At 46.5% G+C, this 25374-nt stretch overlaps 1 protein-coding gene across 1 annotated transcript; it reads right to left on the bottom strand.

Moving 5' to 3' along the window:
- Positions 1-10062: 10062 nt before the first annotated feature.
- ATP1B1 (ATPase Na+/K+ transporting subunit beta 1) lies at positions 10063-25152 on the bottom strand. Its single transcript, XM_054382475.1, has 6 exons — positions 25041-25152; positions 22212-22340; positions 14983-15138; positions 14026-14210; positions 12153-12233; positions 10063-11501 (listed from the first exon to the last, which is right to left on the bottom strand). The coding sequence occupies exons 1-6, from the start codon at positions 25138-25140 to the stop codon at positions 11235-11237; spliced, it is 918 nt and encodes a 305-aa protein (XP_054238450.1). The 5' UTR covers positions 25141-25152; the 3' UTR covers positions 10063-11234.
- Between the last annotated feature and the right edge of the window lie 222 nt (positions 25153-25374).

Here is a 25374-nt window from a genome sequence, read left to right as displayed (position 1 = left end):
AAACAGAGTTGTGAAATAGTTCAGCTCTTGTACTTCCACTTCTGGGTAAGATCCGAGGTCTAATTGCCCCTTGTTCTGCCAAGTCTGTGGTTTATGAGTGCCAGAGAGAAGTTAACGAGTGTGAACGAAGGAGCTCCCAAAGCTCTTTAAGTTTCACCTGATCCTGAAGGTAACCAACATGATAAACAAGGGTTGGCTTTTGGCACGTGTTTGTCTTGCACTGAGCAAGGGAGTTTTGTGGAGGGGAGGTCAAGGCAGAAGGAAGCTGTGACACTTCTTGATAACTCATCTGAGGCCAAATTTGTGTCTTTGAGGTTACTCCCTTCTTTCTTTTCCTCAGCATGTTCTCATATTCAGCCAAAAAGCCCAGGTCCTCTTTCCATTACCCCTCTTCCGCCAGATGAAGCATAGCAATGATATAGCTGCAACTTAGCTGCACAGTGGACAGACTACGGCAGAGAAGAGGGAAAAGCCCAAGGGAATAGTTTGATGGATTTATAGAATGGCTTGGGTTGGAAGGAACGTTGAAGATCATCTAGTTCCAACCTTCCTGTCATTGGCAGGCAGCCTCCACTAGCCCAGATTGTTCAAGGCTTTATCCAATCTGGCCTTGAACACCTCCAGGGAGGGGGCATCCACAACCACCCTAGGCAACCTGTTTCAGTGTCTCACCACCCTTACTGTAAATAATTTCTTTCTAATATACAATCTAAATCTCCTCAAGATGAAATTCGTTCCCTCTCATCACTACAAGCCTTTGTAAAAAGTGTCTTCCCAGCTTCCTTGTAGGCCCCTTTCAAAGTTCATACAGTGAAAGCAGTGGGGCAATTGTGGTTAGACATGGAAGCTCAGACTCTCCTTTTTTCTCTTGAGCAATGGGTCCTGTATCTTTTCTGGGGTAAGAGGAACACACTGCTGTGGGATGCTGTGCCTTGAAATTTTTCCACAGATGCAAATACATCTTTACATCAATTCCTGTTATTGACCTTAGCCAGTTTCACCTTCCACCTCTCTCAGAGGTCAAATAGGCAAATGATTAGCTATATCAGTACTTTCTATGTAGGGTTTACCCCTTCCTGCATCAGTGCAGCCTCCTTGACTGACTACTGTCAACTAGCAGTAATTAAGTCTGCTATCTACAGCTATGTGTTGAAGTGGGTGTGGAACACAGGAAGAAAAGCCAAACCTGTTAATATGGGTAGGGATGCTCAGCCTGGAGGAAAGAAGGCTCCAGGGAGACCCCATAGTGGGCTTCCAGTACCTGAAGGGGGTCTACAAGGGCTTGTAGTGATAGCATGAGAGGGAAGGAATGGATTAAAGGTTGAGGAGGGTAGATTTAGACTGGATATGAGAAAGCAATTCTGTGAACAAGGCTTCCTGTGTCTCATAGATGTTAGCATCATGGGATATCTTAAGAGTTTATCAAGCCCTAGAAACCACTTCTTTCTTATTCAGAGTGTGGTGTCATTACCAATATTAGTTTTGTGTTGTGGTAATCATAGAATTGCATTGGGTTGAAGGCACCCTTGAAGGTCATCTTGTCCAACCCCCTTGCATTGAGTCAGAACATCTTTAAGTAGGTCAGGTTGCTCAGGGGCCCATCAAGTTTGGCTCTGAATGTCTCCAGGGATGGGACCTCCACCACATTTCTAGTCAATCTCATTGCGAAGAACTTTCTCCTAATGTCCCACCTAAATCTACCTTGCTGCAGGTTAAAACCATTGCCCCTCATCCTATCACTACAAGCCCTTCTAAACAGTCCTTCCCCAGCCTTCCTGTAGGTCTCCTTCAGATATTGAAATGTCTCTATAAGGTCTCCCCGGAGACCTGTCTTCTCCAGGCTGAACAGCCTTGACTTTCCCAACCTGTCTTTGTAGGAGCGGGCTTAGACACTGCCTGTGCTCTTGTGCTAGCAGGTGTGCAAACACAGTGCAAGATGGCACTGGTGACCTGAAGGAATGCTGTCTGTAGTCTGGGGCTCCTCGAAGTCACCAAACATCTTCTGGGTTCAGTCAGAGCTGAATTCCTCTTTAACCCAAAGCACATTGGCATATAGGCAGGGCTGATGCATCTACAAGTGTGCGAGAGATGCCGAGGTACGACAGCAAGTCTCTGAGCAAGAGGCGCTTACTGTAAGTGGCCAGAATTGCTAAGTCGGCAAATTTCCTTCCACGTCAGTGTCAGTGGTGGTTACTGCTGTTCTGCTGGGAGAAGCAGTGTTCTGAGACTGTCCAGCCCCAAACCAGGACCTGCAGATTGTTCCTAGTAGCTGCCTTACTCAGTCCAACTATTGGGTAGGAACCTGGTCACTCAGGTGTCAAGAGTCTAGTCCTGTCATGATGGCACATGATTTAGCACACAGCAGAAGTGCTGAAATTGCAGAGCTGCTGAGACTTGAAACAGGTCCTTGGCCTCTTAACACTAACCCATTCCACAGGGCAAGGGAGCTTTCTACATTCAGTGATGTTGTTCAGAGGGTATGTTGAGTTTCACTGGGGGAATTTATGCCATTATTATGGTGGGATGTTTCCTATCAGCACTAGGAGCCACGATCTGCATTGGGGCTTGTGATGGTGCATGCAAGGCCACTACTTGTGGACCAAGTGGTGCTTTTGGTTGATTGGGTTTTTCTCAGGGTATTTTCTTGCTGTCTTATCTGTCAGAACTTTTACCCTGCTGCTGGGTGTACATATTAGGTCCCTTGGCCAAATACTACCCTACAGAATATCTCGATAGCCCAGAAAGAGCTTGGAATGCTGGCTGCCTTCTGCTTCATTTATTTGGTTGTTGATTCCATCCCTGCTTGAATCCCTGGTTTGGGTAGAAACACATTCTTGTTCTCTCCCTGCATCAACTTCCTCCTCACTTGGTTGTAATCTGGTAGCTCATGAGGACCACGACTTTCAGTGCTCTTTTGAGTCGGCCTCACAGTGCCTGTTGTGCCTATTAACACATCCATGCCAGGCTCTGCTTAGATATTTCAGATGCTAGCATCAGGAGCCCTTTTCAGTGTTTTTATCTGGTGTTCAGGATGTGTTTGCAGCCTGATCAACATTTGTGGTGGTGGTGCCTAGTGTCTTGTCTATACCTAAACTGACCAGTTCAAGGGCACGAAACAAGACATTGAGTTGCTGGAGAATGTCCAGGGAATGGTAACAAAGCTGGTGAAGGGTCTGGAGAAAAAAATCTGATGCGGAACAGCTGAGGGAACTGGGGTGCTTTGGTCTGGAGAAGAAGAGGCTGAGGGGGGACCTCATCACTCTTTACAGCTGACCAAGAAGAGATTGGAGTGAGGTGGGGGTTGGTCTCTTCTCCCTAGTATCAGGTGATAAGGTAAAAGGAAATGGCTCAAGTTGCACCAGGGGAGATTTAGATTGGATATTAGGAAAAATTTCTTTCCTGCAAGAGTGGTCAGGCATTGGAACAGGCTGCCCAGGGAGGTGGTGGAGTCACTGTCCATGGAGGTATCCGAGAAATGTGTGGACCTGGCACTTTGGGACATGGTTTAAATGGCCATGGTGGTCTTAGGTCAATGGTTGGGCTCAGTGATCTTAGAGATCTTTTCCAACAAAAACAATTCTGTGATTCTAAGACCTCCCAGTTTTGAGGCAGGCAAATGTCCCTCAAGATAAGCATGAAGTGCAGAAGCAGTGGTCCTGCTGACTCAGTGAAATGCTTAGAATCCTTGGGAAAGCAGTACTGGATGTTGTATTGTACTTTTAATATGTAATGGGAGTCAGGACCTTCCCATTTATTTCATTCCAATGGCTCTGCCAGGCTAGTAATCTCTTCTGATGGTGATCAAAGATGTTGCTAAAGGAGGAACAGATCTCCTGATGGAAGCGTCCCGGGCTAGTACATGCAGCTTTTAGGATGTGGAGTGGGGAGATTCAGTGAACCTGCACCTTCTTAGTAAATCTACAAGTATCTATACTTGGGGACCCAGCAGTCTGAGTCAGCACAGTAGCAGTGTCTGCTGTAAAAACAACACTTTGTTGTCTTAAGTAAGTTTTTTGGTTCATTTATTTTCTCATAGTGTTGCAGAGTAAATAGCATAGAACTCACTGTGGTGGTGGCTTTGTGGTGTGATGATTTATTGTCCTCTCATGTACATCTGTTTGGAATTCATATTTCTCTGATCTTTTATTTTATGGTACAGCTTCCCTTACCCTTCTCTTTTGCTGTGTTTTCAGAGTCAGTTGTCACCACATTTGAGGGATCTGTGTTCAACAGCACAGAACATGAAAGCAGAATGCACTCTGTGTTATCCTGCAGTGTTTCTTTCATAAAACCTTCCATTGCAAAGGGGATTTTGGTGCATTGGAGTTTTTTGTCCCAGCTGTACTTAAGAAATTAACTTGGGCAGCTGAAGTACATGAGTACAAATTGTTCTGCCTTGGGCAGCCTGACTGGCTTTATTTCTTCCAGTGTGTGATGCTTGAGAGAGAGGCAGGAATGAAAAACTTTCCTGGGACCAAACCCTCTTCAGGTTCCTGTGGGAAAGCACTTCTTTCTTTTCAGAATGAGTAATTCACTGAATTATTCTTTTTCAATGATTATTCTTATTCAAAGACTCTCTTCTTTAACAACCATTTTTGTTTCTGTCCTGCTTGTGGCTGGAAGGATGGTGTGAATCCATGGGGTTTCAGTGTGTTAATGATTTAGGTTATGTGAGTCAGCTGAGTGAGCTGTGACTGAAATGCATTTTAGGTGTCTGAAAGTGCACTTGCTACCACAGTTGGCAGGTTCATGCTGATGTTCTAACCAAGATTAATGGGCAGAAAGAGATTTTGTTGGTTTCTACTGGTGACTTCAAACTGAGATAACCGATGAAAAATTACAAGACCTAAGTGTTTAAGTCTGGGGTGCTGATGCTGGAGATTTAAGTAGCAAAGATTTCTCTGGGTCATATGCTTGGAGAGGTGGACTGAAGCAGGGAGATACAGTTTTGTGGTGGGAAGAGAGGACTGGTGAATGTCTGTCCAGCTGCATGAAAGGCACTGAGATACCTGGCAGACTCCAAATTAATGCTGAGATGAAAAAGCCTTCCATCTCCTGGCTGCTAGTTTTGTTTTGGCATTGATGAGGAAGGACTGAGATTGCCATCATCATTCTGTGAATCTGTGATCTCAGTGTATTTCCTATTTGCTTTGTCTCCCAGTCAGCTGCCTTGCTTCTGCCACAGGTGATATTAACCAGGCCTCTTACCCAAAATTGCCTGCCCAAGCAAACAGTGGGGAGGGACTATGAACTTGAGGTACCCTTTTGGTGCTGAGGTTTTCTGTGAAGCAAGCTGGCAATCTGCCTGGGTGAAGGCCAACAGCCTCCAGGCCTGTAATGGAATGGTGTGGCCATCAGGAGTAGGGAAGTGATCATGCCCCTCTACTCAGCACTGGTGAGGCTGCACCTTGAATACTGAGTACAGTTTTGGGCCCCTCACTACAAGAAGGACATCGAGTTGCTGGAGCGTGTCCAGAGAAGGGCAATAAGGCTGGTGAAGGATCTGGAGAATAGGTCTTGTGAGGAGCAGCTGAGGGAACTGGGGTTGTTTAATAGTCTGGAGGAGGCTGAGAGGAGACCTCATTGCTCTCTACAACCCCCTGAAGGGAGGTTGTAGTGACGTGGGAGTCAGACTCTTCTCCCTAGTATCAGGTGATAGGACAAGAGGAAATGGCCTGAAATTGTGCTGGGGAGGTTTAGGTTGGATAGTAGGAAAAAATTATTTCCTGCAAGAGTGGTCAGGCATTGGAACAGGCTCCCCAAGGAGGTGATGGAGTTAGCATCCCTGGAGGCACTTTGGGACATGGTTTAATGGCCATGGTGGTGTTGTGTTGATGGCTGGACTCAATGATCTTAGAGGCCTTTTCCAGCTGAAACAATTCTATGATTCTATGATCAGTTGGTACCATTCAGGATGTGCCTTGGTTTGGCCCTGCAGTAGACAAAAGCCCTGACTCCAAAGCTGCTCAGCTGGCACCTCTCATCAGCACTTTTTGCTTGGTTTTCTGGGCAGAGGGAGATTTAAATTGCATGTACCTGTAGTTCTTCAATCTGAAATCTTCAGGACACTTTGTGGCTGCACTGAGTCTTGCACCTACTAAGACCTTTTGCTGTCCCTTGGAAGCCTGGCTGCCTTACTCCATTTGCTTCCCTGTTTCATTTTATGTTTTAACTTTTGCCTGTCCTCTCCATGCTGCTGGGGCAGATATTGCTCAAATGGTAATCATTTGTGCTCAGCCAGGGCACTAGACTGGATTTTGTTATTGCCTGAAGCGTTGTGGTAATGCGTGGAAGAGTCCAGAGGATGCAGCCAGATTCATGACAGTGAGGTTTGCAGAGAGGTGTGTGTAGCTGAAGCAAAACTTCATGGAGCTGCAGCTCCTCCTCAGTGAGACATTTTACAGGGTCAGAGCCAGAAGGTCACAGTTCTTCACCCATTGTTGCTTCCTGAGCATTGTGGTAGTTTGTTTCTGGACAGGAGCTGGAGTGGACAGAGCTGCATGCTTTGCAGCAGGTAGATGTTTCCAGGGGTCTGAGGAGACTGCTGGTGTTGGATTTGATCCTGTCTCATCCCTGGGAAGGTGTGAGCACACCTGAATGTTTGCATAATTTGACAGACATTTGAGTGGCATCTGTGAAATGCAGTTGATTGCTTTCAGAGCAGTTTCTGGTGTGGGTTTGTCGTCTGCCACCTTTGGGTCCTGTAAACAGAGAAGCTGACCTTGCCATAGGTCAAATGTGAGGCTTGCTGAAATATTGCAGCTCCCTTTTCTGTGGTTTATCCTATACCCAGAGCCTGGGAAAGAGAGTAACTGCAGTTCCTGAAATACAGTGTTTAAGAATACCTGATCACCATCTGGGTGTGCAGTGCAAGTACCCCCAGGTCCTGGACCCACTTGGTGCTTTTGGAATGGGGGTCTTCAAGCTCTCTCTACCTGGGGCCTTGTAAGATGAGGGCAGTGCTTAAATACCTCAGTCGTGGTTCTTCTGCAAAACACTCTGTGGTGTTGTGTGAGTAGGATGACTTTCAGGTGTTTCTTGCCCAGCACTGCCATGCTCCCAAGGGTGGGGTTCTTGGAGAGAAGGAAACTTTCTGTATACCACAGATATGCCAGCTCTTAACTGGTTTTACTGGGAGCTGGGTGGCAGCTGACCCACATAAAGATAATTACCTTTAAAGAGAACATACCAGCACCTAGTTTTGCACATTATACAATGCCTAGCATGCCTGTTCTGATGACCAGGCCCTGCCAGTACAGCCTGTGTGGATCTTCAACAATCCAATAAAAGCTGACTGAGGAGGAAGAGGTTCTCCATAGGTTCTAAGTGCACTGAGGTTGTTCTGCCTGGTCTGGGAAAATTGGTTCCACAAAATCAGGGACTGTTAAGGACTAAAATAGCTCAAAAGCTTTAGTTGCTCATAGCAAGTGAGCAGGAGTTGGGCGAGGACAGCACTCACCTGTGTGTGCTGCGTTGGTAGATCATTGCCTGCTCCACAGGAAGCAGTGGGGTCAACCCAGCTCCATTAAACCTGCCCCATCTTGGGGAACTGGGGCCTGTGGTGACAACAGCAGTGTTGGTGTCCCAGGCTGAGGTTGGCCCTGCAGAGGAGCAGACTCCACTGCACATGGCCTTTTATTTACTCTTGACAGTGCCATACACACCAAGGATCACTCCTGACCTGTGCTGGTCAGCCAGCTTTGGCCAAACTGGGAACAGAAGCCCAAGAGCACAGTGCTTGGAGCTGTAAACCTGGCAGCCAGTGTGCTAGTGCAAGCGTTTGTGCAGACACAGCCTTAAGGGTTCTTGTCCTTGTGTGCTGTGCATGTCTCTCTCTCTCTCTCTCTCTCTCTCCCTCCCTTTTTATTTTTATTAGTATTTTTGTGTGTGTCTCTAACCTTGAAATGCAGGTCTCCTGTATCAACAAAAAAGGGAGATAAAATTCACTTTAATGGCTACAATTACACTTAACGATGTTGAGCCAATCTAGCAGAAAGAACAACATGTTCAGACTGCAGTTTGTAATGTAATGTCCTGCTAGGCAGGAAGGCAAGCAAAGCCTTCCTGAGCAGGATGGATTTTTACATAAGCAATGGAGCATAGATGAAAAAAAAACCAAAAAATAAAAATTGTATGTATCTTGAAAGCAATGCAAATTTTACATCTGATTGACAAGATGAAGTATACTGACACATGCACACCCCCTGCCACTCCCTTCCCCTGCCCCTCGGGGGTTTTGACCTGCCACTTCATATAACAAAGCTGTGGCAGCATCGTGTTCTGAAAGGTTTAGCACCCAGTGAGTCTGCTGCGTGCTGTAAGTACTGGTGGCACTGGGAGAGCCAGGGTTCTACCTATGCTTGTCATGTTGTGGGGAGGGTGGGATTTGGGGTTTTCAGGTTTAGCTGGATTTTACATTTTATTATTTTATTTTGTTGTATTTTAAACCATCTTGTGTCCTTTTAAGGCTGTATCTCCACTACTGTCAAACGATAGCAGCATTTCTGCAGGGAGGAGGGGACATGCCTGGCCGTGTATGGGAGCCTGGGGAGGGTGGAGCTGGTGTCACAAAGTCTGTTGGGTCTTTTCAATGGGTGGCTTCAGGATGTGCTGCTGGGGTCATGTCTGTCAAATTACTTAGTGATCAAAGCCAGTATCCTGCTTTCACTGATTTTGTACTGGGGAGTTATTGGGGGCAGGAGGTAATGGTTTGTTCTTGCTTTATTTCATGTGCTACTACTAAAAGTAGTTGTTATGAGGCCCACTTTTGAGGCGTGCTGAAGTTTTCTGCAGTGTTTGTCCCAACCCTTGGAATAAGTCATTATCTTTATTAGTAGTTCATGCTTGGACTTTGTGCTTTTCTGGTAAATTAAAAGGAGCTAAATGATCTACCCATGAGTTGGGCCTTCTATAAATAAAGCAGTTCAAGTTTTTCTTGGGAGAGGGGGTTGGGGGATGCTGTTAGTTCAGGGTTTAGGATTTTTTTTTTGTTTGTTTGTTTTCTTTTGGGATTTGGTTTTGGTTGTTTGTTTTGGGGGGTTGGGTTTTGGGTTTGGTGGTTTGTTTTTTTTTTTTTTTTTCTTTTTGGTGGCATTTGGTTTGTGGGGGTTTTTTGTTGTTGTTGTTGTTTCATTTTTGTTAACTGGTTTTGGTTTCTTTAAACTGCCACAGGCCATGCAGCTAGGAATTGAATTGTAGGGGCAGCTGATCCTACCAAACCTTGAACCATACGCCCCACACTTCCTCAATGGCAGCAGCAGCACACCCACTAATTGGCGAGAGCCAAAAGGGCTCAGCTTTCCTGCAGCTCCTGTGTAGGTGCAGCTTCCTTCAGGGCATATTCAGTACTTGACTCACAGCCCCTTGCCTGGCTATATGTGTACAGCATCAAACAGCTGCAGGTGAGATCACCACCAGCTCCTGCACCACAGCAACAGCACAGGACAGCCAACTGCAGATGGTAGCTGCTGTAGCACACACCTTTGCTGTGCTGCTCCTTCTAGCAGCTGACAAAAAGTTTAGCAGCTTGACTTTTCCAGTATTGTGCACTCCAGCTGGGAAGGCTTTGTCCAGCAGCTTGCTCCAGGAGTCATGTTTTGCCAGTTTGCATGGAGACATTCTCTCTAGCACTCTACATCATGTAGCACAAAGCAATCTTGACTACTGCAGGAAGGCAGCTGCCACATTTTGTTGAGTCTGAGCAGCCCCGTCAGGCAGAGCCTGCTCTCAGTGCTGAGCTACTGGCCCAGTAGAACACAGAACCAGTTGCTGCTGTGAAGTTCCTATTTCTTCTACTTGTGACCTCAGTGTGCACCCTCCCCTCTGGCCCCACAGCCCACACCACTGCTGGATAAACTGCTGTTACCTGTACTTGCTGCTAGCATGTATGACCTGACATGTGTAACACCTTTGCTCATAGGTGGAACTGCAACTGAAGGTGTCTGGGAATGTAAAGCTGTACTTTCTGTTTGAAATAGGTGCAGTACTTCTTCAAGATCCTGGACAACTAAGAGCCTCCATCCTCCCCCAAGGCAAAAGACGTGCACAGAGCAGAGTGTGTTCATTCATTTATTTGTCCAATGTTTCAACCTGACTGAAATACAAGATCAACAAGAGCACTGTACTCCTGGCTATTGTTACATGTTAGAACATAGAGTTTTGCACTTTAGACAACATTTAACACCATTCTATGGGGTACTGCATTGCTTTTATAAAGTTTAAAATAAAGATTTATTTTCAAACATGTGACTTTGGTTTATTTCATACATTACACTTTCTTGCAGAAAAAATAAAATTGTACAACTGCATAAATATAAAATTCTTCCACCATGAAAATGGTTAAAACATTCAATAAAGACATTAGCACCACAGTGTGCGATGCCTCCAGCAGGAAAGAGAAAAAAATAAAAAGGAAAAATAAAAGAGAGAAAAAGAAAAGAAAATATACAAAGCAAAGAGTTACGCCTATCACTGAAGGTGAGTGATAGTCTGACCCGGTCTCTCACACAACATACTTGAGGATGAGGGAAAAGGTGGAGAGAGAGACAGCATTCGCTACAAAGCACAGTACACAATCATCTATTCTCTTTAACTTCACTTAAGTTAGTTTCCCCTGCCACCCCTCCAAATAAAATACCCTAACACCACGGAAAAGTCAGAAGCCTTATGGAGTGCTGTTAAATAGAGTCTCACAGGTGGGCCTTTCTTTGAAAAGGAACAGAATAATGAGAAGTATCATGCCAGTTCTAGTCCCATTGAGTATTTACACCTTGGACAGCAAAAAGTCTTTGCTCACAAGAAGTAGAAAACAGATACAATACATGGCTTGGAAAATGACCAGAGTATGCACCTATAGTACTGTACACTAAATAAAATACACAAGGCAGCGATACTTAGGGGCCAGAAACACTGCTTACTACAAGTCAGTTATGGAATCATAATTTACAGTAAAAATGGGCATGTCCCAAGGCTCAATTTTGTTTTCTTTTGTCATTTACAGTAGAATAAATATTTGTCGCTATTGCTACACTTTGTTTACATTCTAAACTAGTAAATGCAGAAAGCTAGTGTAAAGCATATAGATTACGTGTAGGTCCCATACGTATGACAGTTTGTTCAAGACTAGTAGGTTTTTCTTTTTTGTTCTTTTATTTTTGTTTGCGTTTTTTTTTTTAACCTTTTTTAATGGCTAGGAGGAAGAGGAGGGGTGGGAGGGAAGAGAATTGTGCTTACAATCAGCTGCTTTTTATGTCGAATTTAATATCAAAGCGTCCCTGGAAGCGGTCTTTGTCGCTGTACTGGATGTTCTGCCCATAGGCCCTGCATTCCACGCGCACCTCCATGTCGTAGGTCAGGTTGGTGAACTGCACTGCCACCAGCGGCTGCAGGTACCGCGGCTGCAGGAGCTTGCCGTAGTAGGGGTAGTACTGCAGGGCAAAGCCAGGGTAGCCGCCCATCCCATAGTACTCCACAGTGCCTATCTTGTCCACATCTTCCTCTCTCTAGAGGTGGGGAAACAAAGAACAAACAATGACAAGTCACTCAGAGGCTACCTTTTGCAGCCCTTCTCCCTGGCAGCATCTGTTGGTTTTGACCATGACCTCTCTTTAGTCATCACTGATCCTCGCCCTGACAGCAGAATGGCCCAGAGTGGTGGCCACTTGAATGCTGTCAAACCAGCAGCTCCCAGCACACTTCAGCCAGGAAAAGGGCTTTTCTTTCTTTCAATTAAACCTCAACCACCTCATGCATCCAGAAGCCACCACAGCTTTCTCTTGTACCAATGCACAATCTTGGGCTAAAAGAGAAATTTGCTGTTTCTCAGCTGCTTTTACAACACCAAGTAAAATCCAGCTTCCCCAGAGCCGTTTCTTCAGTACCTCCCTAGAACTCCAGCACAGTGCTTGGAAGCAAACTAGCTACTTTTGAGGAAACTTTTACTATCTGACCCTGCTTTTAACCCCCTCCCTCTGAGGGCACCACTGTCTTCCATCCTATCAGGGTGTGTTGAAAACTCCTGTTCTGAAGGGCGAGATACCCAAGTGAGTGCCACCCCTGCTGTCTGCAGAAAGGCAGAGAGGGGTAACTTCATGTGGACAAAGCCCTGCCTTTCTCTTCAGCTTCCCCAGCCTGCTCTGCTGTGTGTAACTCACCTTGGCAACGCAGTGGACGGGGATGAGATACGGGTTGTATTTTGCCATAACCTCTGGAGGGAGGCTCTCATTTACTGGAGCCTAGAAGAAACCCAGAACAAAGGCATGTTACATACAGAACACTTCTCTGCAGCAGTAAAGGTCAGTAGTACCAAAAACATGCTGTTAAATGGAATCCCTTCCAGAGCCACGACAGAGGCAACAGCTCTTGGTGGCAGTCTTGGGACAGACAAGCAGCATAACACAACTCAAAGCAGAACTTAACAGAGAGCTGCTGTCTATTACAGCCTGTAGCAGATCCCAAAGCAAGCAGATCAGGCCACTTTTAGCTTTGTGGTGTCACTGAGGAAAGCCTTTCACAGCAGAGTGCCAGCCAGCAGGGCTTCTTTGTGCAAAGCCCACACAGCAGCCGGAAGAGACACCCCAGGGGAGGACTTGCACCTGCCTGCCAGGTGTGTGCTGTTAAGGCTGGAAAGGCACAATGAAGAACAAAAAGTAGCAGTCACACCCTGACGTTGCTGACCTTCAACACCACCTACAGGGAAGGACAAAGGCTCTGAGTGTGCCAGAGGAAGGTGGAAGTGAGTGCCAATGCTGGTGTTGGCCTTTGGTCTCTTAAAAAGTGTAGTAATGCTGCACAACCTTGCAAGGCTCAGACCTGCTTTATACATACCTTGCCCAACATAACAGCTACAGGGTCTCTATGGACTAAGGAAACCAAAATATTGCCTTAGATACTCTAAATGAAATCATCATCATCCCTTGATGTCTGCTGTGGTCTGCAGCTCTTCAGAGCTCTTAGCTCTTGGTGGCAAACCCTTCTCTTCCCCAGTCAAATGCACACATCCGTGTCGTCTCACAGCCACCACGTGCCAAGCACAGCACAATTCCTGCTAAAATGCACCCACTGCTTCCACCCTGGATCAGAAGAGCCAAAATTCAACTCATTTCTTTAGCACAGGGCAGGCTCCTTCATAGAAAAACGCTCCTCATTACCAGCACCATTCCTCATCCTCAACTGCAGTGACAGGCAGTGGTGATAGCAGTTTGCAGACCCTTTGCTCTGTTTTCTATCCAGATGACAGAGTGGTAGGTTCAGCACACCACCTTGCTCAATGGCACAAGTTCTGCCACTGATTGCTTGGAGCGTTTATTTGCATTTATATGTTTTTTGGGGAAAAAAAATAGAAGTAAAAGCCATTCCTGTCCAGATTAACATCCTTCAGCATTACTGCAAGCATGCCTTCAGGTGAAGCACAGAGCAAGCAGGTGACAGATATCCTTACAGCATCTGGGAAACGCACTAAATGACCTAAAGACCTCCTCACAGCTCTTGCACAAAGAGCTATGCCTGACTCTCAGATGTAGTTTGTGCTTTATGGCCTGTGTTTCGGTCTGATAGTTAATATTAGTATTAATTAATTTAATTAAGTGGGTTTAGTCAGACAGGCAACTCTACACTGCCTGAGGAAGGCATGGAGTAGATCACGGCATGGCACAATGCACTTGGTCTTATTACAGATAGAGTTGGTCTGGGACAGTCCTGTGGATAAACACAGGAACTTAAAATGGGTTTTACTGTTTGAAGAAGTAATCCATTAGAGCAGTTCAGTTGATGAGCTCAGAAGTTACCAGATATATAACCAGTGAGGATCACTGCTAATTGTTACCAACTCACAGTGTGCTGTTCTCATTGCCTTTTGATGAAGAGCCTCTTTAAAGCCAGTCACTCACTCACATTGTCGCACAATTTCTTGTCTGCAGAGGTGCTTTAAAACTGATCTCTCTCCAGAGAGAGTGAAGTAGGCACAGCAAACCTGCAGCCAACTCCTCCTCCTCAGCCAATTCTGCTAGAAAGGGAAGAGATACTTACCTTAGGTTTGAAGCCGATAATTCGGTTGAGCTTGACGAGGATGCATGGTTTGCCATCCTTGTACCCAAAGTAGGGATCATTTATTCCAGAACAGTTTTCCAGCCAGTCACGTTTGAATTTGCAGACCTTCTTCTGGCCCTGGGCATCACTATATGGTCCTCTCTCTTTGTAATCAGTAGGTGTTTCTGTCAGGGTCGGGGAAAGAAAAGACAACTATATGCAAGGAGATCTTTTTGCTTGTCAGGAACAATGATCTGCACACCACACACGTCAGCAACGCTGATGTTTAACTGAGTAGTTTGGATTAACCCCCTCATCCAAACAGGTGACACCATCTCTTTGTGAGACTGACACCACAGCCCCACCATGGATAGCCACCCGGTACATGCGGGCTAGTCCCAGACCAGCAAGGCTCTTCCAGACAAGAGAACAATCACGTTTGCAATCCATTGCCTCAGAATTTTTTTTGGCAGCTGTTGACAAGAGGGCTCCCCTTGGATTCTTTGTGCCAGTGTCACGAGGTGATAGGCTTCTCTGCACTATTACATATAACCTGCTAAAGCCGAAGTCCTCTCAGATGTTTTGCTACATTGCATCAAGAGGCTTTAGCAAAGCCATCAGTAATGACTTCCAGAGAGGACAAGGTCAGCACTATGTGTTGCTGACTCCAGAGAGTCAGCTGCAACTTTCTCTAAGTGAAATCTGGGAGCTTCCAGCCATATAACCTCTACAGTAAGCTTCTAGGTGCATCCCTGGCCAAGTCTGGTCTGTCCAAACTAATTAAATGAGCAGCCATATGACTGAAACCAGAGCCTGCCAATTTGCCAACGTGCCCTTCATTACAGTGAAAGGAATGGCCAAAGGCAGAGACCGTCACCGCTCACCCTCATCTTCTGATGGACCTGACACAGAGGCATTGGGCAGAGCCCTCAGCTGGAGGAATCAGTCGAGGCTTACCCCCACAGTCCTGGAATATAATGTTCTCAGTTTGTTGATCAGCACTGTAGTCCTTTAAGAACTTCTCAAGATTCTTCACGTAAGGCTCGTAAGTTTTTGGATCAGAGGCAGTAAAGGAAATTTCTGTCTTTTGCACCTGGGGGACTTGAGTCAGTCCTAAGAAAAGCAAAACCAGGAAAAAAACATTTAAGTACAGCACAGAGCTGCACAGCCTCAGGAAATTGAACACACACACACACACACCAAGAAGATAACTCATTCTAATAATCTCTATTTTTCAGACTTCACGACTTGCACAAAACAGCTTAAGATCACTAGAGGGGAGCCTCTGATGGGCTCTTATCTCCTCTTTCCCAGAACAGTCTGGAATATTTGTCACGATGTTTGCATCACTAGATAGATAAAAATCACAGAATCCAGAAGGGAGGCTGTAAGTCAAGGTTTTCCTTGAGAAAAACAGTCACCCACAGGTCCCCTGCCCACTTCTGCCTCCTCCCCAAGAACAGAAGCTGTGTGCGTGTGAGACCAACTGTACGAAATCAAGTCCCACAGAAACTGCATCGTACATACACATCCCTCACAGATTGCCTTGAAAGCCTGCAAAATGTGCTTTGTGTAGAGGACAGAGTTGTCCAAGCATGAACCCTCGCAAAAAAAAGATGTGAGGTTCCCCAGGTTAGCTCCAGCCACTCTTTGCTGGCTGTAATCCTCATTGCCTTTGTCTGGTCTCCCTTGAAGGCTATAGAGCAGGAGACGTTTTCCCACTTAGTAACTTCATCACCCTGATCACCTTCTCTGTTTTTTGGCTCTATAGGCAGGTATTTCTGCTTGCAGAAATCATCTGCTGAGCCCCCTAATCAGCAGCTCATCACTGAGAATGAGAGTAGGAAATTCCACGACACAGGAGAGATGTTTCAAAGGCTGTCCTAGATTTGGGGCTGTGTAACTGGTTCTGCTATTGACTTTAGGAGGATGAAGAAAAAAAAAGAATGCATGGAAAAGGGTCTAGACACAAGTGATGCCTACAGATGATGAAAAGTACCGACCCCTTCACTTTTCATTATGTGATTTGGAAATAGTTGCTCCTGCATGAGGTTTAGGTCACGTTTTAATTGAATGCATTGAAGCATGGCTAACAGTTTAAACTTAAGTAATGAAACTGCAGATCCTGCTGCTTTTGTGGTGGCCACTGTCATTATTGAGGTCCTGACTTCTATTCAGTTTGTCGTCTTCATTTTAGCAAGATCAAGAAAAAGGAGCAGGGGAGCAGCATTGGCTTTGACAGCTTTTAGAACAGGCCTGTTTCCAACAAGTTCCCCTGGTGCAAAACCAAGGCAGCTTAGCAGCTGGCTCCAACCCACAAGAGCTTGTGACTCCAGCAATTTTCCAAAGCCACTTGAGTGCTCCTGCTTAGTCCCTCCTCAAGCCAGCTCACCACTCCCCCTTCACTACCCACCGAGTTGGAATTTGTAACCTAGGACAAAGATTAGCTTTGTTCCCCTAAACACAGCCCGTAGCTACCAAAGATAGCAAGACATCCAGCAAGTAGCTGAGAGGTTTGAGTTTTATTCCAGGAAGCAGCTTTAACTCCTCAGAACTGCCTCAGGTAAACACTGACCAAGTTAAGTGTTACAGGTTTAGAAGCAACTTACTACTCCACTAGAAGAATTGCATCCTAGGCTTCACAATCCCTTTTTGAGCAATTACTTGCTTTCTTGCTTCATACCGTTATAAATATATATAAATAATAAATAAGCTGGGTTCAATTTTAGTAAGGGACTTCAATCTCATCTTGCCAAATCCTCATGTTACTACTCAGCTGGGAAGCAAGGGGCTCAGAGTCACTTCAAGTGGCTACCTGGAATTGTAGCAAAGGCAAGGCAGGCCAGACCATGGTTCTTTTCCTGGGTCTGCCTTTTCCAGAGTTCAAGTTACAGCTGTGTCATTCAAGCATATAAATATAAACGTCAAGAAAGCTTGGCCAGGCATCTTAAACATCATTCAGGCAGCAAAGCTATTGCTCAGGACCTCTAAAATGAACTCCCCACCTCTTTTTTTTTCGGTCCTGTCTAAGGTAATGTATAAAGGCACCCATGCAGGCATGGCAAAAGGGAAGGCAAGGTCAGCCATGTACAGTCTGTGCTGTGCAAAAGTCACCCGGGGGAATATAATCCTGTCCTCAGGTTAGGAGATCCTGGCACCTGCTATGTACAGTCCCAAGCCAAGCCTCTGCCCATGAGAGAAGTGACTTGGTTGGGAGAAGAGACTCTGTTTCACCCAAGCAGTAGCTCCATGCATTTGTTCCAGTGGCCAGTGCACGACAATAATTATTGCTGCGAGGCAGATTCAGCCTGTGGCCATCGCTGGATTGCTTTCAGCAGTAACTGCAGGCACTGACAGGTGCTTGATGAATCAGACTGAGCCAGGCTTTGATACAGCAGGTGCTGCCTTTATTTAGGACAAGAGCAAAGTAGAGATCAATCTTCCCACTTATGAAGCAAGGAAGTAATCAGGTAGCTTTAACCTGATTAAAAATGTTTTACTGGCTTCCACCACAACCTCCATTCTCACATGCCTGGAACTGATGGCACACAAAGCCCTAAGCACGAAGCTATCATTTCCTTCTTTCTTTTCCACCTTTACTTCCATAGCCGAAGTAAAAACTTCACTGCTGTTATCCGAGCAGCACTATCACTGAATCCTTAAGCAATCCAGTTTAAAGTAAGTGTGCTGATTTGGTGTGATGAAGGGTAACCACTGCAGAACACTTCTGTAACCTTTCTGAAACCTTCTCTCATCCCCATTAGGGAACTGAAGCAAGTAGGTACACGAATCACAAAGCTGGACCATTCCTACCATGGGTTGCTAGACACCTATGTGTCTATATACACCTACACACCTATGTCTGTGGCTCAAATAAGTTAGAGGCATGAATAAGCCTCTTAAAGGCTTCATGCACACAAAGATGCCATCATATGCAAGTCCTACGGGGGAAAAGAAAGCCTCAAGTGCTTTCATAGCCTGGAGTCTGAACAATCTTCTCCTCATCTGCAGACTATGATCTGCTTGCCACAGTTCTGCATCTCACGTTGTTACCACAGAGACATCACTGTATCGTGTATGTTGACACTGGTCTGCAGACAGGAGAATCAAGTAGCTTATCGATAGAATACTGAGAAATTACTTCAGAAAATGCCTGCAATTGGCTCTTAAGAGTGCATTGCTAGGAAATACAATTGCCATCTTCTCCTGACACTGTCCACACAAATGAGTGATGTCTTGATGTAACAGATGTCACCTTACATTGGCTTTCTAACTTTACAAATGTAGAAAGACACCAAAAGCAGCACATCAAGTCACTGACTTTTTTTTCCAGCTACAGATCCACTTATCCACTTCCAAAACACATTTATTCAAGTTCATTTAAAAACAGATTTTCCACATAGATTTTATCATTCTGAACTGCAAGAGCACGACTTGAAGAAAAAAGGTCCTGAGGGTGAAGTGAGACTAGAAGTGGCTTATTAGGAATGGCTGTGTAAGTCCATAGTAACCACTCCTGCTTCATCATGCAATGACCATTTCAAAGTACCGTGTAATCTTTGTTCAGAAGGAGTCTCAACACCTCTGGGATGACAGAGATTACAAACTGAGTGATCACTACACCATTCCTATTTACCAGCTGCCTCCACCCCTGCAACTCACTAAATGAGAAAAGACTTCAAAAGTCTCCATACCAAGTGCTGTCCTTCTAAGCTTCTAGTCACCCTCAACTTCATCCCAAGTGCAAAGAGCAGGTGCAAGTTTTCTGTAAATGCAGCAAAATCTGCTTAGCAGATAAGATTCCTCGATGTTATCTGAATTTCTTTATAAGGAAAGAAATTCTTTACAGTGCAGGTGGTGAGACACTGGAATGGGTTGCCCAGGTAACCCTCCCAGGAGGTGAAGGCCAGGCTGGATGAGGCCTTGAGCAACCTGATCTAGTGGAAGGTGTCCCTGCCTGTGGCAGGGGGGTTGGAACTAGATGATCTTTAAGATCCCTTCTAACCCCAACCATTCTGTGGCTCTGTAATTCAAGATTCAGACATTTTTCCAAGCCTAGGTGCTGCAACAACAGAAAGAACTGGAGAAGGACAACTTCAGAGGAAGCAGCACACTCTTAGGGCATTCTGCCACCTCCCTGCTGCTACCCTAGCTAAATAAGCCAAGTAGGGCATACACACCATAGCCCAGCACTTGAAGCAAGGACACCTGAAATGCCCTGGCAGGGGGAATTAAGCAAGGATTCTTCCAGCTGCCACTTAAGAGCCTTCAGGAGCAGTGAGCTCTCCCATCCTTGTACCAGCAGTGGTGATGGGATACCATGTTTCACAGGATGCACACCACAAGATGGCAGGATATACAGTCCAATTTATATTGAGGAGAACGGTGTGCTAGTTTTTTTAGACACTCTGTGCATGTTGTAAGAGACAATACCCTCATCCTCCCCTATTACAGCAGGTCAAGTCCTCTGTGCTTAAAGCAGAGTTCGAGCCTATGGCACATGTGGAACGGGGGCTGTTGCAATGGCAAAGCTGGACAAGGTGAACTGCGTTGCCCCTTCCCCCACCCCAAGACAAAAGAGGAAGGGGGAAAAGTAGTTATCACAGAGCAGTACAAAACTCAGCTTGCCCTGAAGCCCTGCATAACATTCCTGTTGTGTTCAAGGCAGAAACCAATTAGCATATTAATGACACTTAGCTAGAAAAATAACACTTGATGGCTTTCAATGTTATACCGATGTCAGTAACTCAAAACATCCTGTAGGTTCTGTCACTGTTATGAAATCTGTTGTATTTCAGAACAGGAATGGTATTATAGCAGCCCCTGCAGCATTTTCTCCTGCAAATTTTGAAGGGAATTATAGCTTCCCCTTTCCCTGGCCTTTTGGGCTGACACAACAGTAAGTTGCCCAAGAAGGACAGAACACTTCAAGAAGAACACACACAAGTTTTCTAGCTTCCTAGAAAATCCAGAGCTCCATCAAGCTGCCAACGTACTTGGCTTGCAAATCTTCCCAGAAGAACCAGGAATTAGAACTGCACAAAACCCTCTTATGTAGTTCATAGCCCACAGGGGTCCCAAGGTCACAAAAATAAGTTTGATGCTCACCATGTGCAGGAGTGAACATGCCCACACACATTTGTTGCCAGAAGAGCAGTTGTGCTTACAGCACAGGAGAGAGACCTAGACAGTGAGGAGCACTGGGACTGCTGACCTTCCAAACAGCAGCCCAGCAGCTCGCACCGGTTCAGACTCTGAAAGCCTACACTAAAAGGCTATTTTTGACTCATTGCAGTCTAGCGGTTGCTGTGCTACAGGATGAGGAACCAGCTTCAGTTTATGTGCCAACCACAAGACTTTGCACACATCTGGAGGAAGCTGTCACACGATGCCCTGCAAAGGACCCTGTGCAATTACCCAGTGGCAATTACACTTTGAAGTTCTCTGTGTGTGCCATTGCAGCTTGGTTCAAACCCCTTGTTTGTAGGGCTGCCTACCATCATATATTAAAGGAGATCAATTTTTTTCCCCTTGATTTCAGCACCTGTCCTGAAAGATCCCTGATGACCTTTTAATTTTTCCTCCATTTTGATTTCTGTACAAAAGCATCTTGAAATTCAGTTCCTTTTTTCAATAAAAAAAGGTAAGCCCCAGAAAAAAACAGAGCAGTACACAATTAAGAGATGAATAAATGTCCTCTGCAGGCTGAAATCTTAAGCGAGAATTGCAAACTGACACAGAAAGCAAACAATTTATCTAGAATGAGTAATCCTGTGACATCAGGCTAAACAGCAGGTCTGTCTGGACATGACCCAAGATCCATGGGCTTCTTTGCTAATTATTTCACGTCTGGTGAGACCCCTGGGCTTTGGCCCAGGAAAACCACATCATTAAAAGAACTACTCCACCATTTGCCATGTTGGCTTTTCAGATGCAGATAATGGCTCTGGGCAATATCAGGGACAGTTTAGCTCTCCCTGCAAATGTCACAGCCCATTGCAGAGATGGAAACAGCCACTTTTCAGTGCTCACGACAGCATTTACCCCAGCCACGCTGGTACATTAAGAAGTGCCATACACTAACACGGTGGTTCCACTCTGTCTTTAAAGAGTGCTGGTTGAAAAGCAATTATCTGAAAAAGATGATTCTTTGCTGAGATGTAACACCATTTAGTGATGGTGACATCCCATGTTGTTAGAGCAGGGAATAATCACTGCAGACAGCAGGGCTGTTAAGACACCACACGACAGCAGAGCTAGCTTCTGTAGCTACAAGCCATCAGCCTCGCCAATTGTCACTTAAATACCACTGTTATTAAAAGCTTCTGAACTGTTTTAGAGCAACTGGAGACAGATCGTTACCATCTCCAATGCCAAGCAGCCTCAAGGTCATTTGTAACATGGGAAAGCAGCAGTTGCACAGCTCCCAGGTCCAGGACACTGCTGTCTGCAGTGGGAATCAGTGCAGCAAAGCCTGGGCAGGCAGAGCAGAAGCCTGCAGCCAGGGACCGCTTACTCATGCCCCTCACGCAAGGCAGCCTGGCCACAGACACTGCTCTAGTGATCATTTTAACTTTGGGCAGAGACTTGTGTTGTGTAGTAAAAGATAAGTCATGTATTGGCAACTACAAGAGCTACCTTGAACCTCCCACAATGTGTTCAGTTGAAATACCCATCAGTAAATGCCACCATCTCCTCTAGATCACACTGTGCATGTCAGTGAATTTGATAAGCACATCCAGAAAGTGGTACCATCCCCTTTCTCCTTGTGCATCCCATTTTGCAGATAAAGCTAGCATTTTACTTTTGTCCCTTCGCTTACCAACAGGAACATAGAAGCTACGAAGAATGAAAAACTGAACCCATCTTCTTCATACAACTCATTCCCAAGTGAAGCCTCAGCCTCACTCCATGGTTTCAGTTTAAGGGAAGGTAAGAAGAGCAATCCAGATTCAAGCTCCTCTCAGACAGGAGGCATATTTCATGTGATGCAACCTCTAATTGTAGCAGGATTGCCTTCAAGCCCCAGTACTGTTAACACAGAAGGCTGAGAACATACCCACCCCCTACAAATATGTGTTGCAGCAACGAGACACTTATTTTATCCTCCTTCTTGAAGTGAGTAACCAACCCGCCTCCCCAGAGCAGCCTGCACCAAGTCAAACATGGGCCTCCTATTTAGTTACCTGGAGGTGCCACTCGATCCTGGTATTTGGGCTCAAATTCACTGACAGTGAGCAACATCACTTGGATGGTCCCAATGAATATACCTGCCAGGCAACCATAGAAGATGACATAGAAGAGGAGGATCTTAACTGCAAGAGAAAACAAACAGAAAAAGAAATCACATTAAGCCCTCAAAGCCAGTCACATTTCAGGACAAAATTCCCAACCTCTGCCACCTACAAGGAAGAGCCTGGTACACTGAATCCAGATGGCAAGCCCTGCTGCAGAGGCAAATATTTAACAGAGAGACTATGCCCTGCTGCAGACAGAAAATGTAACTCACTCCAGGTTGTTTTACAGGACTGAAAGCACAAGCCCCTGAAAACCTAGAGATCCATGAATCAGGATTTGGGATTGTAAAACATGAAAGCACGGTGTTTCATACTTTAAAGGATCCCTCAGCTGACCCAGCATGACCACTGCATGCTACTACAGGTGCCGTTTCAGTGAGGAAAGTGCCCAAAAGCAAGAAGCTATACCATGGGTGTGTTCTGAAGGACAGCCATTCCACAAAGCTCAGGGCAGTATCCAGGGCAGTCTACAAAAAAACATTTCATTCAGGTTTACAAGAAATTATAAAGTCTGATCTGCCCTAGTAATTCACCCTAGTAAATCACCTCCACTAAAGGCAGGGGGAGCAGAATTTGGGCCCAGATCAGCTCCAATAATCTCAAATGTTGGAAAGTCCTCAGACATGTCATGATACTGCACGTTTACCAGCCCTGTACATCTACAAAGGTGCTTCAGCGCTGCTCATTCCAATTAAAAAGTGAATTACAAGATAAGGAAAGACTGAATTTAGTTTTAGTCTAAAGGCAGATGCCCCCAATAATCAGGACAGGAGCCAGGGGAACAGAGTGGAGCAAAGCAGAGAAGAGCCTGGAGACACAGCACGGCTCAGGCTGTGGGTATCAGTTACCAGTTTACAAGGATTATCTCCACTGATTAACTGCACAGTAACATGCCATACTAGGCATCACCAGGCCGCCTACAGAAAGGCTAAGCCAGCCCATGCCAAGCAACTATATGCTAATCAGGCTGCAGGAATAAGCAGGCCAGCACAGAGGCCAAGGAGCACTTGAAAAAGAGCCTCTGCTTGATCTTGGACTGTCCTCATCTAATTGCAAACAAAACAAACAAAAAAAACACCAACAAAGAGGCGTTTGGTTTATTTGAAGAACTTGAAGTAACGAGCTACGAAAGGAAGAGGAGGAAGCAGTAGGTGGAAGCGTTCCTCCTTGCTCCCCAGCTCCATCGTATAAAACAAAACCTCCATGGCTGGAGAAGCCTCCAGATGAAAGCAGGCAGTTCTGGGTGCTTTAAGTCTATGAAAGACGGGCAGGCAGGAGGGTCAGTCAGTGACACAGAGGCTGAGGGACACTGTTAGAAAGGCAGTCCTTCCTCGTCTTCCTCATGGACACTGGAGGCAGGGGAGGTAGGCAGGGCTGGCAGACAGAGCTGGGTTCTGTAACATGGTGCTCCAGGAGTTAAAAGCACTCTTTGGTATCCAGGCAGCGTAAAGCAAATGGCTGTGACGTCAGGGACGTGTGGAAATTTTTTCCAGAGCACGGTCATAGGAGGTGCTGTTGTAACAAACCAAACACTAATGCTGTAGTCTGCAGCGTAACGCCTTTGAGTTTTGTAACATCAAAAAGCAAACGCTGGGAGGTAGCTCATTTAATCAGGTCCCCAGCCAGGATGCTCTTAACACCAAAGACACCTCAAAGGTCAAAACCACTCCAAGGTCTCAGAAAACACACAGCAGGTCTAACAACCAAGTGCAAGAGGGTTGAATGAGAAAGCTTCCTGCAACAGGTAGGCTTAAACCAGAGGGATGGGATCATCAGCCTGCAGATCAACTTGTAAATGGCCATCAGTCCTAGGCAGGTAGGTGCAGGTGCTCTGGGAGAAGGACCTAGTTCAGCCTCTGTGTTTGAAGCACTGCGCAGTTGTCTGGTGCTTCAGGAGCAGAAAATACCTATCCATGCGCACCCAGAACCCAATTCTGCTCACGTAAAGATACAGCAGAATCCTGCTCTAGTCCGCCTGCCTGCCAGAGCTAAAGCTGGCAGCTCCGGATGTGGCACCTCCAGCTGATCCATTACAACAGGAGCTGAGTTCGACATCGCCAGGGTAGCGCACCAGCTGTGGTTGGCAGCAACTGGAAGTCTATTTGCGTAAGGAAAACGTTAAAAGCCTCTTATTTGCACAGCACCTAATGAATACACCATAAGTATTTAATCAGAAAGGCACATATTGCCATTTCCTTCTTGCAGGACCACTAAAAGCCAATTATTTTCCCTTGATGAGGTAAAAACAGCTCGATTTCTTTTATCCAGAGAAAGAGGGGGAAAAAAAGCCACCCTATGGCAGATGACGGCTAGGAGGGCAGCCTGCCCCGACGGCGATGCTCCCGGCCCAGCCCCGTCACCGGGGAAGGAGACCCAAGGACGAGGCGCCCTCGCCAAGGTCGGTACGCTCCGGGTTCCCTCCCGGGCCCGGAGGGCCGACACTGCCTCACCCCCAGCCTCACCTGGAGTCACGTCTAGGCGGGCAATGCCCCTCAGCGGCCCCAGAGGACACGGGAGCGGGGAAAAGAAGTTAGCCCTATCCGCATCCTGCGGGAACTCGTAGCTACGGCCCGGCCGCCCCCGCCCCCGGCCCCCCTCGCCGGGGGCCGCAGACCCGCCGCAGCCAGGGGAGGCGGGGCGCCGCGGGCCGTGCTGCAGTGCCCGCCGCATCGCCACCGCCCCCCGACCCAGCCTCGCCACCCACTGCCCGACACTCACACCAGCTGCCCCCGGTACGGCCCAACAATTCCTTCTTCTCCGAGTTCCAAATGAATTTCTTCCAGTTGCCGTCGCCGTCCTTGGCCTTCCCGCGGGCCATGGCGAAAGGGCGAGCGGGCGAGCGGCTGAGAGAAGTCTAGCCCTCAGCGGGCGGCGCGGGCAGGCCCCGGCCGGGCTATGCGCCCTGCGGCACCGGGAAGGTCTGGGTGCGCCCGCCCGCGCTGCGGGGCAGCCAGCGGCGCTGGCCCTACGGGGTAGGGAAAGAAGCGACCGCGAGCTGCAGCAAACGACCAAACCGGCACAGCCCACGGGGCACAGAATAGCCGCGCTCCCC

The sequence above is a fragment of the Indicator indicator genome, chromosome 1 (genome assembly GCF_027791375.1).
Source record: "Indicator indicator isolate 239-I01 chromosome 1, UM_Iind_1.1, whole genome shotgun sequence".
Taxonomy (NCBI): Eukaryota; Metazoa; Chordata; class Aves; order Piciformes; family Indicatoridae; genus Indicator; species Indicator indicator.
Note: the sequence above shows the minus strand (reverse complement) of the source record. Positions and strands in the feature narration are given on the sequence as shown.

Bases quoted from the DNA above. Each gene is read 5' to 3' on its own strand.
- ATP1B1 (XM_054382475.1), bottom strand. From the start codon at position 25,140: ATGGCCCGCGGGAAGGCCAAGGACGGCGACGGCAACTGGAAGAAATTC. The intron at 15,139-22,211 runs GTAACTAAATAG...TGCTTTTCTTAG, and splicing joins GGATCGAGTGGCACCTCCAG to GACTGACTCAAGTCCCCCAG. The intron at 14,211-14,982 runs GTAAGCCTCGAC...CGACCCTGACAG, and splicing joins TATATTCCAGGACTGTGGGG to AAACACCTACTGATTACAAA.